Source organism: Panulirus ornatus, chromosome 31 (assembly GCF_036320965.1).
Source record: "Panulirus ornatus isolate Po-2019 chromosome 31, ASM3632096v1, whole genome shotgun sequence".
In the NCBI taxonomy this organism is placed as follows: domain Eukaryota; kingdom Metazoa; phylum Arthropoda; class Malacostraca; order Decapoda; family Palinuridae; genus Panulirus; species Panulirus ornatus.
This window is the reverse complement of record NC_092254.1, coordinates 17,836,212-17,853,582: the sequence shown is the minus strand read 5'-3', so window position 1 is coordinate 17,853,582 and position 17,371 is coordinate 17,836,212. Positions and strand designations below refer to the sequence as shown.

Genomic DNA, 17,371 nt, shown 5'->3' with positions numbered 1-17,371 from the left:
TATCAATCATCAATGAAGTGAATATCCAACACCTTCCATCTAAGTAAATATCCAACACCTTCCATCTATGGTTCACGACGACTTTGATTCTGCAATAGATGTTTTGGCTTTTGTACCTTTTAAGTCCACTTCTCATATTTCTGGATTTTCAATTATTTCGTTGTCTATTGCACTCATCATTCCTAGTATTCATCTTATATTGTCATCTACGACATAGGGTGTCTAATACAGAGATCCCTACAGCCACATTGGATGTTCAGAAGGTAGTGGCAGCAGCACTTCCTTATTTAAGGAGAATCTAACTCCAGAATAATATGTATTCAATAAGTTGTTTGAATCTTGAATTTTTCTTTTCATTTCATTTGCTTACTGATTTTGTTTACACCGTACATGATATCCATTTATGATACTCTAACAATTGTAAAGTGTGTTATCCTTCTTCTCAAGCATACTAGTTGATATAGGAATAACTCTTGTAAATACCTACAATTTGCTTATTTCTGTACTCTTATATTCAGTATTATTTCATGTATAACCATAACTTATCATGGCTGGCGGGAGCTTGAGCCAGGTTGTGGCCGAGCAAAATGTAAGACTCACGCACACTACCATTAATTTTTCATTAGCTATTTGTTATTATCATTTTACTGTGAGTTAATAGAGTTAAATGCATGTTGCCACGGGCTCACTGTTCCCACTGGTTACTGTTAATCAGGATGTTTGAACACGTAAGAGCTGATCTGTTATTTGAACACGTAAGAGCTGATCTGTTATTTGAACACGTAAGAGCTGGTCTGTTATTTGAACACGTAAGAGCTGGTCTGTTATTTGAACACGTAAGAGCTGATCTGTTATTCGAACACGTAAGAGCTGATCTGTTATTCGAACACGTAAGAGCTGATCTGTTATTTGAACACGTAAGAGCTGATCTGTTATTTGAACACGTTGTTGAATGGGTGTTGACGGACTCCCATATAACCCCTGTCAGTGTGACCTGAGGGGACACACTGGCCAGCATCGTCACACTGTTCACTAGAGTGTGTCGTAGTGTGTCATAAGACTATAGCCCAGAGTACTACAGATGTACGTACATATTCTTTTGTAATAAATCTACAAAGGCCGCCTGATCTTCATTGACTACCATCCACGAAGAGGACCTGTATTCATTCCTGTCGACTCAACCTTACAGGGATCCCAGACTGAGGATCTTGCAGTGATCGCACACTAAGGGTGTTGCAGTGATCCCAGACTGAGGATGTTCCAGTGATCCCAGATTGGGGGTGTTGCAGTGATCACAGACTGAGGATGTTGCAGTGATCGCACACTAAGGGTGTTGCAGTGATCCCAGACTGAGGATATTGCAGTGATCCGAGACTGACGGTGTTGCAGAGATCCCAGACTATGGGTGTTGCAGTGATTCCAGCCTGTGAGTGTTGCAATGATCCCAGACTGAGAGTGTTGCAGCGATACCAGACTAAGGGTGTTACGATGATCCCGAACTGAGGATGAGGCAGTGATCCAGAACGAGGGTGTTGCAGTGATCCCGGAATGAGATTTTTGCAGTGACTAAAGACTGAGTGTGTTGCAGTGATCCTAGAGTGAGCGTGCTGCAGTAGTCCCAGACTGAGGATGTTGCGGTGATCCCAGAATGGGGGTGTTCCAGTGATCCCAGACTGAGGATGTTGCATTGATCCCAGACTGAGGGTGCTGCAGGAATCCCAGACTGAGGGTGATGAAGCGATCCCAAGCTGAGAGTGTTGCAGTGATCCCAGACTGAGTGTGTTACAGTGATCCTCGTCTGAGGATGTTGCTGTGATCCCAGACTATGGATGCTGCAGTGATCCCGACTAAGGATGTTGCGGTGAAACCAGACTAAGGGTGTTGCAGTGATCCCAGACTCAGAGTGTCTAAGTGATCCCAGACTGAGGGTGATGCAGGAATCCCAGCATTAGGGTGTTGCAGTGATCCCAGACTGAGGTTGTTCCATTGATTACAGGCTGAGGATGTTACAATGATCCCAGACTGAGGGTGTTGCAGTGATCTTAGACTAAGGATGTTGCAGTGGTCCTATACTGAGGGTGTTGCAGTGATCCCAGACCGAGGATGTTGCAGTTATCCTAGACTGAGGTTGTGGCAGTAATCCCAGACTGAAGATGCTGCAATGATCCAGACTGAGGATATTACAGCGATCCCAAATTTACGGTGTTGCAGTGATCCCAGTCTGAGGGTGTTGCAGTGATCCCTGAGGTTGTTGCAATGATCCAGACTGAGGATATTACAGCGATCCCAGATTTACGGTGTTGCAGTGATCCCAGTCTGAGGGTGTTGCAGTGATCCCAGACTGAGGGTGTTCCAGTGATCCCAGACTGAGGGTGTTTCAGCGATCCCAGACTGAGGGTGTTACAGTAATCCCAGACTGAAGTTTTTGCAGCGATTCCAGACTGAAAGTGTTGCAGTGATCCCAGACTGAGGGTCTTGCTGTGATCCCACACTGAGGGTGTTGCAGTGATCCCAGAGTTGAATGTTGCAGTGATCCCGGACTGATGGCGCTGCAGTGATTCCACACTAAGGGCATTGCAGTGATTCCAGACTGAGAAAGTTTCAGTGTTCTCAGAGTGAGCGTGTTGCAGTGATCCAAGACTGAGGATGTTGCAAAGACCCCAGACTGAGGGTGTTGCAGCGATCGCAGACTGAGGGTGTTGCAGTGATCCCAGACTGAGGTTCTTGCAGTGATCCCAGACTGAAAGTGTCGCATTGATCCCAAACTGAGGGTGCTGCAGTGGTCGTACATTGAGGGTGCTGCAGTGATCCCAGACTGAGGGTGTTCCAGTGATCCTAGACTAAGGGTGCTAAAGTGACCTCAGATTGAGGGTCTTGCAGCGATCCCAGACTAAGGGTTTTGCAGTATTCCCAGACTGAGGATGCTGCAGTGATCCCAGACTTAGGGTGTTGCAGTCACCCTAGACTGAAGGTGTTGCAGTGATCCCAGACTGAAGGTCTTGCAATGATCCCACACTGATGATGTGGTCATCAGAGACTGAGGTGTTGTAGTGATCCTAGACTGAGGGTATTGCAGTGATCTGAGATTGAAGGTGTTGCAGTGCTTCCAGACTGAGGGTGTTGCAGTGATCCCAGAATGAGGATGTTGCATTGATCCCAGACTGAGGGTGTTGCAGTGATACCAGGCTGAGGGTGTTGCAGTGATCCCAAATTGAGGGTGTTGCAGCGATCCCAGACTGAGGGTGTTGCAGCGATCCCAGACTGAGGGTTTTGCATTGATCCCAGACTGAGGATGTTGCAGTGATCCCAGACTGAGGGTGCTGCAGTGATGTCAGATTAAGGATATTAAAGTGGTCCAAGACTGAGGGTGTTCCTTTGATCCAAGATCTGGATGTTGCAGTGATCCCAGACTGATGGTGCTGCAGTGGTTCCAGACTGAGGATATTGCAGTTATCCCAGACTAAGGGTATTTCAGTGATCCCAGACTGGGGTGCCTAAGTGATCCCAGATTGAGGGTGTTGCAGTGATCCCAGATAGAGGATGTTGCAAAGATACCAGACTGAGGCTGTTGCAGTGATCGCAGACTGAGGATGTTATAGTGATCCCAGACTGAAAGTGTTGCACTGATCCTAGACTAAGGGTATTGCAGTGATCTGAGATTGAGTGTGTTGCAGTGATCCCAGACTGAGGATGTTGCAAAGATCCCAGACTGAGGTTATTGCAGTGATCGCAGACAGAGGATGTTACAGTGATCCCAGACTGAGGGTGTTGCACTGATCCTAGACTTAGGGTATTGCAGTGATCTGAGATTGAGGTGTTGCGGTGCTCCCAGACTGAGGGTGTTGCAGTGATCCCAAAATGATGATGTTACAGTGATCCCAGAGAGAGGGTGTTGCAGTGATCCTAGACTGAAGGTATTGCAGTGATCTGAGATTGAGGGTGTTGCAGTGATCCCAGATTGAGGATGTTGCAAAGATCCCAGACTGAAGTTATTGCAGTGATCGCAGACAGAGGATGTTACAGTGATCCCAGAGTGAGGGTGTTTCAGTGATCCCAGACTGAGGATGCCGCAGTAATCCCAGACTGAGGGTGTTGCAGTGATCCTAGATTGAGGATGTTAAAGTGGCCACAGACTGAAGGTGTTGCAGTGATCCCAGATATGGATGTTGCAGTGCACGCAGACTGATGGAGCTGCAGTGATTCCAGACTGAGGATGTTGCAGTGATCCCAGACTAAGGGTGTTACAGTGATCCCAGACTGAGCGTGTTGCAGTGATCCTAGACTGAGGATGATGCAGTGATCCCACACTATCGGTGTTGCAGTAATCCTAGGCTGAGGGTCTTTCTGTGATCCAAGACTGGTGATATTGCAGTCATCACAGACTGAGGGTGTTGCAGTGATCCCAGACTGAGGATGTTGCAGTGATCCTAGACTGGGGGTATTGCAGTGATCTGAGGTTGAGGTGCTCCCAGACCAAGGGTGTTGCAGTGATCCCAGACTGAAAATGTTGCAGTGATCCCAGACTGAGGGTGCTACAGTGATCCCAGATCAGGATGTTCCATTGATCCCAGACTGATTGTGCTACAGTGATCCCAGACTGAGGATGTTGCAGTGATCCCAGACTAAGGGTGTTGCAGTTATTCCAGACTGAGGATGTTGCAGTGATTACATATTAAGAGTGTTGCAGTGATCCAGACTGTGGATATTGCAGTGATCCTAGACTGAGGATGTTGGAGTGATCGAAGATATAGGATTCTGCGGTGATCCCAGAATGAGGGTGTTGCAATGATCCCAGACTAAGGGTGTTGCAGTGATCCCAGAGGGAGTTTTTTGCAGTGACCCCAGACTGAGGGTGTCGCAGTAATCCCAGACTAAGGGTGTTGCAATGATCCCGGAAGGAGTTTTTTGCAGTGATCCCAGAATGGGGGTGTCGCAGTGATCCTAGACTAAGGGTGCTGCAGTGATACTAGACTGAGGATGTTGCGGTGATCCCAGAATGATGGTGTTGCAGTGATCACAGACTAAGGGTGTTGCAGTGATCCTAGGCTGATGGTGTTGCAGTGATCCCAAACTGAGGGTGCTGTTGTGATCCCAGACTGAGTGGGTTGCAGTGATCCCAGTCTGAGGATGTTGCTGTGATCACAGACTAAGGGTGTTGCAGTGATCTCAGACTGAGGATGTTGCAGTGATCCCACACTGAAGATGTTGCCATGATACCAGACTGAGGGTGTTGCAGTTATCCCAGACTGAGGGTGTCTAAGTGATCCTAGACTGAGGGTGTTGCAGGAATCCCAGACTGAGGGTGTTGCAGTGATCCCAGGCTGAGGGTGTTGCAGCGATCCCAGATTCAGGGTGTTGCAGTGATCCCAGACTGAGGGTGTTGCAGCGATCCTAGACTGAGGGTATTGCAGTGATCTGAGGTTGAGGGTGTTGCAGTGCTCCCAGACCGAGCGTGTTGCATTGATCCCAGACTGAGGATGTTGTAGTGATCCCAGAATGAGGATGTTGCAGTTATCCCAGACTGAGGGTGTTGCAGTGATCTCAGACTGAAGATGATGCTGTGGTTCCAGACTGAGGGTGTTACAGTGATCCCAGAATAGGATATTGCAGTGATAAAGATGTTGCAGTGATTAAAGACTAAGGGTGTTGCAGTGAATCCAGACTGAGGATGTTCTAGTGATCCCAGACTGATGGTGTTGCAGTGATCCCAGTCTGACGGTGTTGCAGTGGTCCTGGACTGAAGATGTTGCAGTGGTACCAGACTAAGGGTGTTCCAGTGATCCGAGACTGAGGGTTTTGCAGAGATATCAGACTTAGGAAGTTGCAGTGATCCCAGACTGAGGATGTTGCAGTGATCCCCGGTGTTGCAGTAATCCCGGACTGAGAGTGTTGCAGTGATCCTAGACTGAGTGTGTTGCAGTGATCAAAGGTTGAGGATATTGCAGTGATGCCAGACTGAGGATGTTGCACTGATCCCAGATGCGGATGTTGCAGTGGTACCAGACTAAGGTGTTCCAGTGATCCCAGACTGAGGGGGTTGCAATGATCCCAGGCTGAGGGTGATGCAGCGATCCCAGACTCAGGGTGTTGCAATGATCCCAGACTGAGGGTGTTGCATTGATCCCAGAGTGACGGTGTTGCAGTGATCCTGGACTGAGGATGCTGCAGTGGTACCAGACTAAGGGTGTTCCATTGATCCCAGACTGATGGTTTTGCAGTGATCCCAGACTTAGGGAGTTGCAGTGATCCCAGACTGAGGATGTTGCAGTGATCCCAGACTAAGGATGTTGCAATGATCCCAGACTGAGAGTGTTGCAGTGATCCCAGACTAAGGGTGTTACGGTGATCCCAGAGTGAGGATGGTGCAGTGATCCCAGAATGGGGGTGTTGCAGTGATCCCAGACGGAGGTTTTTGCATTGATCCCAGACTGAGGGTGTCGCAGTGATCCTAGACTGAGTGTGTTGCAGTGATCAAAGGTTGAGGATATTGCAGTGATGCCAGACTGAGGATGTTGCAGTAGTACCAGACTAAGGGTGTTCCAGTGGTCCCAGACTGAGGGTTTTGCAATGATCCCAGGCTGAGGGTGTTGCAGCGATCCCAGACTAAGGGTGTTGCAGTGATCTCAGACTGAGGATGCTGCAGGAATCCCAGATTGATGTTGTTGCAGTGATCCTAGACTGAGAGTGTTGCAGTGATCCCAAACTGAGGGTGTTGCAGTGATCCCAGACTGAGTGTGTTGTAGTGCTCCCAGTCTGAGGATGTTGCTGTAATCGCAGACTTAGGGTGTTACAGTGGTCCCAGACTGAGGATGTTGCAATGATTAAAGACTGAGGGTGTTGCAGTGATCCCAGACTAAGGGTGTTGCAGTGATCCCACACTGAGGATGTTGCGGTGGTACCAGACTGAGGATGTTGCAGTTATCAGAGACTGAGGGTGTCTAAGTGATCCCAGACTGAGGGTGCTACAGGAATCCCAGACTGAGGGGTGTTGCAGTGATCCCAGACTGAGGGTGTTGCAGCGATTCCAGACTGCGGGTGTTGCAGTGATTCCAGACTGAGGATGTTGCAGTGATCCCAGACTGAGGAAGTTGCATTGATCCCAGACTGAGGATGTTGCCGTGTTCCTATACTGAGGGTGTTGCAGTGATCCCAGACTGAGGGTGTTGCAGTGTTCCCAGGCTGAGGGTGTTGCAGCGATCCCAGACTGAGGGTGTTGCAGTGATCCCAGACTGAGGATGTTGAAGTGATCCCAGACTTAGGGAGTTGCAGTGATCCCAGACTGAGGATGTTGCAGTGATTATAGATTAAGGGTGTTGCAGTGATCCAGACTGAGGATATTGCAGTGATCCTTGACTGAGGGTGTTGCAGTGATCCTAGACTGAAGATGATGCAGTGATCCCATACTAACGGTGTTGCAGTAATCCCAGACTGAGGGTGTTGCAATGATACTAGACTGAGGATGTTACAGTCATCCTAGACTGGGGATTATGCAGTGATCCCAGTCTGAGGGTGTTGCAGTGATTCCAGACTGACGGTGTTGCGGTGATCTCAGATTAAGGGTGTTGCAGTGATCCCAGACTGAGGGTGTTGCAGTGATCCCAAACTGAGGGTCTTGCAGTGATCCCAAACTGATGATGTTGCAGTCATCCCAGACTAAGGATGTTGCAGTGATCCCAGACTAGGATGTTGCAGTAATCTTAGACTGTGGGTATTGCAGTGATCTGATACTGAGGTTGTTGCGGTGCTCCTAGACCGAGGGTGTTGCAGTGATCCCAGACTGAAGATGTTGCAGTGACCCCATTCTGAGGGTGTTGCAGTGATAAAAGACTGAGGGTGTTGCAGTGGTCCCAGACTTAGGGTGCTGCAGTGATCCCAGATTAGGATGTTGCAGTGATCCCAGACTGATGGTGGTGCAGTGATACCAGACTGAGGATGTTACAGTGATCCCAGACTGTAGGTGTTACAGTGATCCCAGGCTGAGGGTATTACAGTGATCTGATATTGAGGGTTGCAGTGCTCCCAGACTGAGGGTGTTGCAGTGATTGCTAACTGAGGATGTTTCAGTGATCCCAGACTGAGAGTGTTGCAGTGATCCCAAACTGAGGGTGTTACAGTGATCTCAGACTGAGGGTATTGCAGTGATCCCAGACTGAGGATTTTGCAGTGATCAAAGACTGATTGTGTTGCAGTAATCCCATACTAACGGTGTTGCAGTAATCCCAGAATGAAGGTGTTGCAGTGATCCCATACTGAGGATGTTGCAGTGATCCTAGACTGAGGATTTTGCAGTGATCCCAGACTGAGGGTGTTGCAGTGATTTCAGACTGAGGGTGTTGCAGTGATCCCAGACTGAGGGCGTTGCGATGATCCCAATCTGTGGGTGTTGCAGTGATCCCAGACTGAGGGTGTTGCAGTGATCCTAGACTGATTATGTTGCAGTCATCCCAGACTGAGTGTGTTGCAGTGATCCCGGACTGAGGGTATTGCAGTGATCTGAGTTGAGGGTGTTGCCGTGATCCCAGACTTATGGTGTTGCAGTGATCCCAGACTGAGCATGTTGCAGTAATCTCAGACTGAGCATGTTGCAGTGGTCCCAGACTGAGTGTTGCAGTGATCCTAGACTGAGGATGTTTCGGTGATCCCAGACTTAGGATGTTGCAGTGATCCCAGACTGAGAGTGTTGCAATGATCCTAGATTGAGGGTGTTGCAGTGATCGCAGACTGAGGACGCTGCAGTGATCCCAGACTGAGGGTGTTGCAGTGATCCCAGATTGAGGGTGTTGCAGTGATCGCCGACTGAGGATGTTGCTGTGATCCCAGACTTAGAGTTTTGCAGTGATCCAGTAATAATTCCACTAGCAATACTATCAGACTCTGGTAATATAGACAAAAGACACACTGGAACATGTATCATGTAGTGAAGTAGCTGTAACACTCCACACAAACATATGTATGACCCACCACCATGTAGTGAAGTAGCTTTAACGCTCCACACAAACATATGTTTGCACACAGTTCAATAAGTTTCGTATAACACTACAGTGTTTTTCTTTATCTAGTTTCATAAGGAAACAACAAACATGCTGCAAAATGCAGATTTACGCAAATATGTCCCGTATGTATTCGTATCATATCATACGTAAATACACTATTGACACTGCGCAGACTTTGAAAGGATAATGATTTTCAACATACCTTTGGTAAATTCTGGTTGTCTGCAAAGAGCACAGTTGCCTCCCGCAGAGCAGCAATGGTCTCCTCGTCAACATCTCCAGTATTTGTCCAAGAGATATTTCAACATCCACTGATAGTGAAGCAGGTTCTTAATTCAACACGAAAGTGTTATCCAAAACAAAGTCATCCAACACAATGTCATCCAACACAGTCATCCAGCAGAAGGTCATCTAACACATTGTCATCCAAACCTCGGTCATACAATACAAGATCATCCAATTCAAGATCATCCAACACAAGGTCATACAATAAAAGATCACCCAGTACAAGGCCATCCAACACAAGGTCATCCAACACAATGCCATATAACACAAGGTCATCCAATACAAGGTCATCCAACACAAGGTCATACAAAGCAAGGTCATCCAATACAAGGTCATCCAACACAAGGTCATACAATACAATATCATCAAATACAAGGCCAATCAACACAAAGTAATCCAACACAAGGTCATCCAGCACAAGGTCATACAAGATCATCCAATACAAGGCCATCCAACACAAGGTCATCCAACACAAGGTCGTACAAGATCATCCAATATAAGGCCATCCAACACAAAGTCATCCAACAAAAGGTCATCCAACACAATGTCATCCAGCACAAGGTCATACAAGATCATCCAATACAAGGTCATCCAACACAAGGTCATACAGTACAATGTCATCAAATACAAGGCCATCCAACACAAGGTGAACTAACATAAGGTCATCCAACACAAGGTCATACAATACAAAGATCATCCAATACAAGGCCATCCAATACAAGGTCATCCAACACTATCTCATCCAACACAAGGTCATTCAATACAAGGTCATCCAACACTATCTCATCCAACACAAGGTCATCCAATACAAGGTCATCCAACACATTGTCGTCAACACAAGGTCATCCAACAGAAGGTCATCCAACACCATGTCACTCACCCAACACAAGATCATACAACATAAAAGCATCCAATACAAGGTCATCCAACATATTGTCATCCAACACAAAGTCATCCAATACATTGTCATCCAACACAAGGTCATACAATACAAAGTCATCCAATACAAAGTCATCCAACACAAGGTCATACAATACAAGATCATTCAATACAAGGCCATCAACACAAGGTCATGAAACACAAGGTCATTCAATATGTTCTCATCCAACGCAAAGTCATCCAACACAATGCCATCAAACACATTGTCATCTAACACAAGGTATTTCGACAAAAGATCATCCAACACATTGTCATCCAACACAAGGTCATCCGACATAATGTCATCCAATAAAAGGTCATACAATACAATATCGTCCAATACAAGGCCATCCATACAAGGTCATCCAACGCAAGGTCATCTAACACAATGTCATCCAACACAATGTCATCCAACACAATGTCATCCAACACAAGGTCATACAATATAAGATCATCCAATACAAGGTCATCCAACACATTGTCGTCCAACACAAGGTCATCCAATACAAGGTCATCCAACAGAATGTCATCCAACACAAGGTCATACAATATAAGATCATCCAATACAAGGTCATCCAACACATTGTCGTCCAACACAAGATCATCCAGTACAAGGTTATCCAACAAAAGTTCATACAATATAAGATCATCCAATACAAGGCCACCCAACACAAGGTTATCCAACACAAGGTCATCCAACACATTGTCATCCAAAACAAGGTCATCCAACACAATGTCATCAAAAACATTGTCATCCAACACAAGGTCATCCAGCACAAGGTCATCCAACTCAATGCCATCCAACACAAGGCCATCCAACACAAGGTCATCCAACACAATGTCATTCAACACAAGGTCATCCAACAAAAGGTCATCCAACACATTGTCGTCCAACACAAAGTCATCTAATACATGGTCATCCAACAAAATGTCATCCAACACAAGGTCATACATTGTAAGATCATCCAATACAAGGTCATCCAACACATTGTCGTCCAACACAAGGTCATCCAATACAAGATCATCCAACAAAATGTCATCCAATACAAGGTCATACAATACAATATCATCCAATGCAAGGCCATCCAACACAAGGTCATCCAACACAATGTCATCCTACACAAGATCATCCAACACAAGGTTATCCAACACAATGTCATCCAACACAAGATCATACAATGTAGGATCATCCAATACAAGTTCATCCAACACATTGTCGTCCAACAAAATGTCATCCAACACAAGGTCATCCAGCACAACGTCAGCCAACACAAAATCATCCAACACAACGTCATCCAATACAAGGTCATCCAATAAATGTCATCCAATACAAGGTCATTCAGTACAAGGTTATCTGAAACAAGGTCATCCAACACAAGGTCATTTGACACAAGATCATTCAACGCGGTGTCATCCAACACAAGGTCATCCGACACAAAGTCATCCAACACAAGGTCATCCAACACAATGTCATCTAACACAAGGTCATCCAATACAAGGTCATCCAACACAAAGTCATCCAACACAAATCATACAATAGGTGATCCAATACAAGGTCATCCAACACAAGGTTATCCAAACCAAGGTCATCCAATACAATGTCATCCAATATAAGTTCATTCAGTACAAGGTCATCCGACACAAGGTTATCCAACACAAGGTCAATTGACACAAGGTCATCCAATGCAATGTCATCCAACATAAGGGCATCTGACACAAGGGCATCCAATACAAGGTCATCCAACGAAATGTCATTCAACACAAGGTCATCCAACAAAAAATCATCCAAGACATTGTAGTCCAACACAAGGTCATCTAATACATGTTCATCCAACACAATGTCATCCAACACAAGGCCATACAATGTAAAATAATCCAATACAAGGTCATCCAACACATTGTCGTCCAACACAAGGTCATCAGATACAAGGTCATTAACACAATGTCATCCAATGCAAGGTCATACAATACAATATCATCCAATACAAGGCCATCCAACACAAGGTCATCCAACACAATGTCATCCTACACAAGGTCATCCAACACAAGTTCATCCAAAACAATGTCATCTAACACAAGATCATACAATATAGGATCATCCAATACAAGTTCATTCAACACATTGTCGTCCAACACAGTGTCATCCAACACAAGATCATCCAGCACAACGTCAGCCAACACAAGATCATCCAACACAAGGTCATCCAATACAAGGTCATCCAATACAATGTCATCCAATGCAAGGTCATTCACTACAAGGTCATCTGACACAAGGTCATCCAACACAAGGTCATTTGACACAAGGTCTTCCAACGCAATGTCATCCAACACAAGGTCATCCGACACAAGGTCACCCAACAAAAGGTCATCCAACACAAGGTCATTCAATACAAGATCATCCAACACAAGATCATACAATATAAGATCATCCATTACAAGTTCATCCAACACATTGTCGTCCAAAACAATGTAATCCAACACAAGGTCATCCAACACAAGGTCATCCAGCACAACGTCAGCCAACACAAGATCAGCCAACATAACGTCATCCAATGAAGGTCATCCAATACAATGTCATCCAATACAAGGTCATTCAGTACAAGGTCATCTGACAAGGTCATCCAATACAAAGTCATTTGACACAAGGTCATCCAAAGCAATGTCATCCAACACAAGGTCATCCTACACAAGGTCATCTAACACAAGGTCAAGTAATACAAGGTCATCCAACACAAAGTCATCCAATACAAGACCATCCAATACAAGGTCGTCCGACACATTGTCGTCCAACACAAGGTCATCCAATACAAGGTCATCCAATACAATGTCATCCAATACAAGATCTTTCAGTAAAAGGTCATCTGACACAAGGTCATCCAGCATAAGGTCATTTGGCACAAGGTCATCCAACGCAATGTCATCAAGCACAAGGTCATCCAACACAAAGTCATCCAACACAAGGTCATCCAACACAATGTCATCTAACACAAGGTCATCCAATACAAGGTCATTCAACACAAGGTCATCCAACTCAAGGTCATGCAATACAAGATGATCACCCAACAAAAGGTCATCCAACACAATGTCATCTAACACAAGGTCATCCAATACAAGGTCATCCAACACAAGGTCATACAATACAAGGTCATCCAATACAAGGTCATCCAACACAATGTTATCCAATACAAGGTCATCCAAACAATGTCATCCAATACAAGGTCATTCAGTTAAAGGTCATCCGACACAAGATCATCCAACACAAGGTTAATTTGACACAAGGTCATCCAAAATAAGGTCATCTGACACAAGGTCATCCAACACAAGGTCATCCAACACAAGGTCATACAATACAAGATCATCCAACACAGGGTCATCCGACACAAAGTCATCCAACACAATTTCATCCAACTCAAGGTCATACAATACAAGGTCATCCAATACAAGGTCATCAAATACAAGGTCATTCAGTACAAGGTCATCTGACACACGGTCATCCAACACAAGGTCATTTGACACAAGAACCTCCAACGCAATGTCATCCAACACAAGGTCATTCAATAAAAGAACATCCAACACAAGATCATACAATATAAGATCATCCAATACAAGTTCATCCAACATATTGTCGTCCAAAACAATGTTATCCAACACAAGGTCATCCAACACATTGTCGTCCAACACAAGGTCATCCAATACAAGGTCATCCAACACCAAGTCATCCAACACAAGGTCATACAACATTAGATAATCTAATACAATGTCATCCAACACATTGTCATCCAACACAAGGTCATCCAATACAAGGACATCCAACACAAGGTCATACAATACAAGGTCATCCAATACAAGGTCATCCAACACAAGGTCATACATACAAGATCATTCAATACAAGGCCATTCAACACAAGGTCATCAAACACAAGGTCATTCAACACATTATCATCTACACAAAATCATCCAACACAATGTCATCAAACACAGTGTCATCCAACACAAGGTATTCCAACACAAGATCATCCAACACATTGTCATTCAACACAAGGTCATCCAACACAATGTCATTCAACAAAAGGTCATACAATACAATATTGTCCAATACAAGGCCATACATGTCTCATGAGCTCCTCTTCGCCAACGGAACTACCTTGGCCCACCAGTGATGCTACTACGTTTGTGAATCAAGAACCATTGCAACACAAACCTCGCCAGGTGGTGGAGTGTCCCGCAGTGTATCGAGACAGACTTCCCCAGAACTTTTTTTAAAGGGGAAGTAAATGTTTATAGTTGTGTTACTGGAGTGATAGTTTTCATACATGGTGCTTTGACAAGAAAATAGTGAAATTGGAAAAAATGTAGCTTAGACATTGAAGCTTGTTGATACAGTGGTTAAATTCATGAGAACTACTATTGACGTTTGTGTAAATAAATTAAACATTTCCTTTTTCCATAGCCAGAGGTTGAACCATTATGTGACATTCATTTTTTCTTTTCATTTCAAGCTAGAAGTTTCAGTTTTCTGAATTGTTTCTTACATTTTTCACATGTATATATATGTGTGTGTGTGTGTGTGTGTGTGTGTGTGTGTGTGTGTGTATGTGTATATATATATATGTATATTATCCCTGGGGATAGGGGTGAAAGAATACTTCCCACGCATTCCTCGCGTGTCGTAGAAAGCGACTAGAGGGGACGGGAGCGGGGGGCCAGAAATCCTCATCTTGTATTTTTTTTTAACTTTCTAAAATGGGAAACAGAAGAAGGAGTCACGCGGGGAATGCTCATCCTCCTCGAAGGCTCAGATTGGGGTGCCTAAATGTGTGTGGATGTAACCAAGATGTGAAAAAAGGAGAGATAGGTAGTATGTTTGAGGAAAGGAACCTGGATGTTTTGGCTCTGAGTGAAACGAAGCTCAAGGGTAAAGGGGAAGAGTGGTTTGGGAATGTCTTGGGAGTAAAGTCAGGGGTTAGTGAGAGGACAAGAGCAAGGGAAGGAGTAGCAGTACTCCTGAAACAGGAGTTGTGGAAGTATGTGATAGAATGTAAGAAAGTAAATTCTCGATTAATATGGGTAAAACTGAAAGTTGATGGAGAGAGATGGGTGATTATTGGTGCATATGCACCTGGGCATGAGAAGAAAGATCATGAGAGGCAAGTGTTTTGGGAGCAGCTGAATGAGTGTGTTAGTGGTTTTGATGCACGAGACCGGGTTATAGTGTTGTGTGATTTGAATGCAAAGGTGAGTAATGTGGCAGTTGAGGGAATAATTGGTATACATGGGGTGTTCAGTGTTGTAAATGGAAATGCTGAAGACCTTGTAGATTTATGTGCTGAAAAAGGACTGATGATTGGGAATACCTGGTTTAAAAAGCGAGATATACATAAGTATACTTATGTAAGTAGGAGAGATGGCCAGAGAGCGTTATTGGATTACGTGTTAATTGACAGGCGCGCGAAAGAGAGACTTTTGGATGTTAATGTGTTGAGAGGTGCAACTGGAGGGATGTCTGATCATTATCTTGTGGAGGCTAAGGTGAAGATTGTATGGGTTTTCAGAAAAGAAGAGTGAATGTTGGGGTGTAGAGGGTGGTGAGAGTAAGTGAGCTTGGGAAGGAGACTTGTGTGAGGAAGTACCAGGAGAGACTGAGTACAGAATGGAAAAAGGTGAGAACAATGGAAGTAAGGGGAGTGGGGGAGGAATGGGATGTATTTAGGGAATCAGTGATGGATTGCGCAAAAGATGCTTGTGGTATGAGAAGAGTGGGAGGTGTGTTGATTAGAAAGGGTAGTGAGTGGTGGGATGAAGAAGTAAGAGTATTAGTGAAAGAGAAGAGAGAGGCTTTTGGACGATTTTTGCAGGGAAAAAATGCAATTGAGTGGGAGACGTATAAAAGAAAGAGACAGGAGGTCAAGAGAAAGGTGCAAGAGGTGAAAAAAAGGGCAAATGAGAGTTGGGGTGAGAGAGTATCATTAAATTCTAGGGAGAATAAAAAGATGTTCTGGAAGGAGGTAAATAAAGTGCGTAAAATGGGAACTTCAGTGAAGGGCGCAAATGGGGAGGTGATAACAAGTAGCGGTGATGTGAGGAGATGGAGTGAGTATTTTGAAGGTTTGTTGAATGTGTTTGATGATAGAGTGGCAGATATAGGGTGTTTTGGTCGAGGTGGTGTGCAAAGTGCGAGGGTTAGGGAAAATGATTTGGTAAACAGAGAAGAGGTAGTAAAAGCTTTGCGGAAGATGAAAGCCGGCAAGGCAGCAGGTTTGGATGGTATTGCAGTGGAATTTATTAAAAAAGGGGGTGACTGTATTGTTGACTGGTTGGTAAGGTTATTTAATTTATGTATGACTCATGGTGAGGTGCCTGAGGATTGGCGGAATGCGTGCATAGTGCCATTGTACAAAGGCAAAGGGGATAAGAGTGAGTGCTCAAATTACAGAGGTATAAGTTTGTTGAGTATTCCTGGTAAATTATATGGGAGGGTATTGATTGAGAGGGTGAAGGCATGTACAGAGCATCAGATTGGGGAGGAGCAGTGTGGTTTCAGAAGTGGTAGAGGATGTGTGGATCAGGTGTTTGCTTTGAAGAATGTATGTGAGAAATACTTAGAAAAGCAAATGGATTTGTATGTAGCATTTATGGATCTGGAGAAGGCATATGATAGAGTTGATAGAGATGCTCTGTGGAAGGTATTAAGAATATATGGTGTGGGAGGCAAGTTGTTAGAAGCAGTGAAAAGTTTTTATCGAGGATGTAAGGCATGTGTACGTGTAGGAAGAGAGGAAAGTGATTGGTTCTCGGTGAATGTAGGTTTGCGGCAGGGGTGTGTGATGTCTCCATGGTTGTTTAATTTGTTTATGGATGGGGTTGCTAGGGAGGTGAATGCAAGAGTTTTGGAAAGAGGGGCAAGTATGAAGTCTGTTGGGGATGAGAGAGCTTGGGAAGTGAGTCAGCTGTTGTTCGCTGATGATACAGCGCTGGTGGCTGATTCATGTGAGAAACTACAGAAGCTGGTGACTGAGTTTGGTAAAGTGTGTGAAAGAAGAAAGTTAAGAGTAAATGTAAATAAGAGCAAGGTTATTAGGTACAGTAGGGTTGAGGGTCAAGTCAATTGGGAGGTGAGTTTGAATGGAGAAAAACTGGAGGAAGTGAAGTGTTTTAGATATCTGGGAGTGGATCTG

General features: G+C 44.8%; 1 protein-coding gene across 1 annotated transcript in view; it reads right to left on the bottom strand.

The window, feature by feature from the left end:
• LOC139758861 (glyoxylate/hydroxypyruvate reductase A-like) overlaps nt 1-9,729 on the bottom strand; it is a 154,770-nt gene extending 145,041 nt beyond the window's left edge. Inside the window, exons 1-2 of the mRNA XM_071680726.1 lie at nt 9,384-9,729; nt 9,196-9,269 (exon numbers count right to left, since the gene is read on the bottom strand). Of these exons, the coding sequence (XP_071536827.1) occupies nt 9,196-9,269; nt 9,384-9,729 (420 nt within the window). The remainder of the gene's footprint in view (nt 1-9,195; nt 9,270-9,383) is intronic.
• Between the last annotated feature and the right edge of the window lie 7,642 nt (nt 9,730-17,371).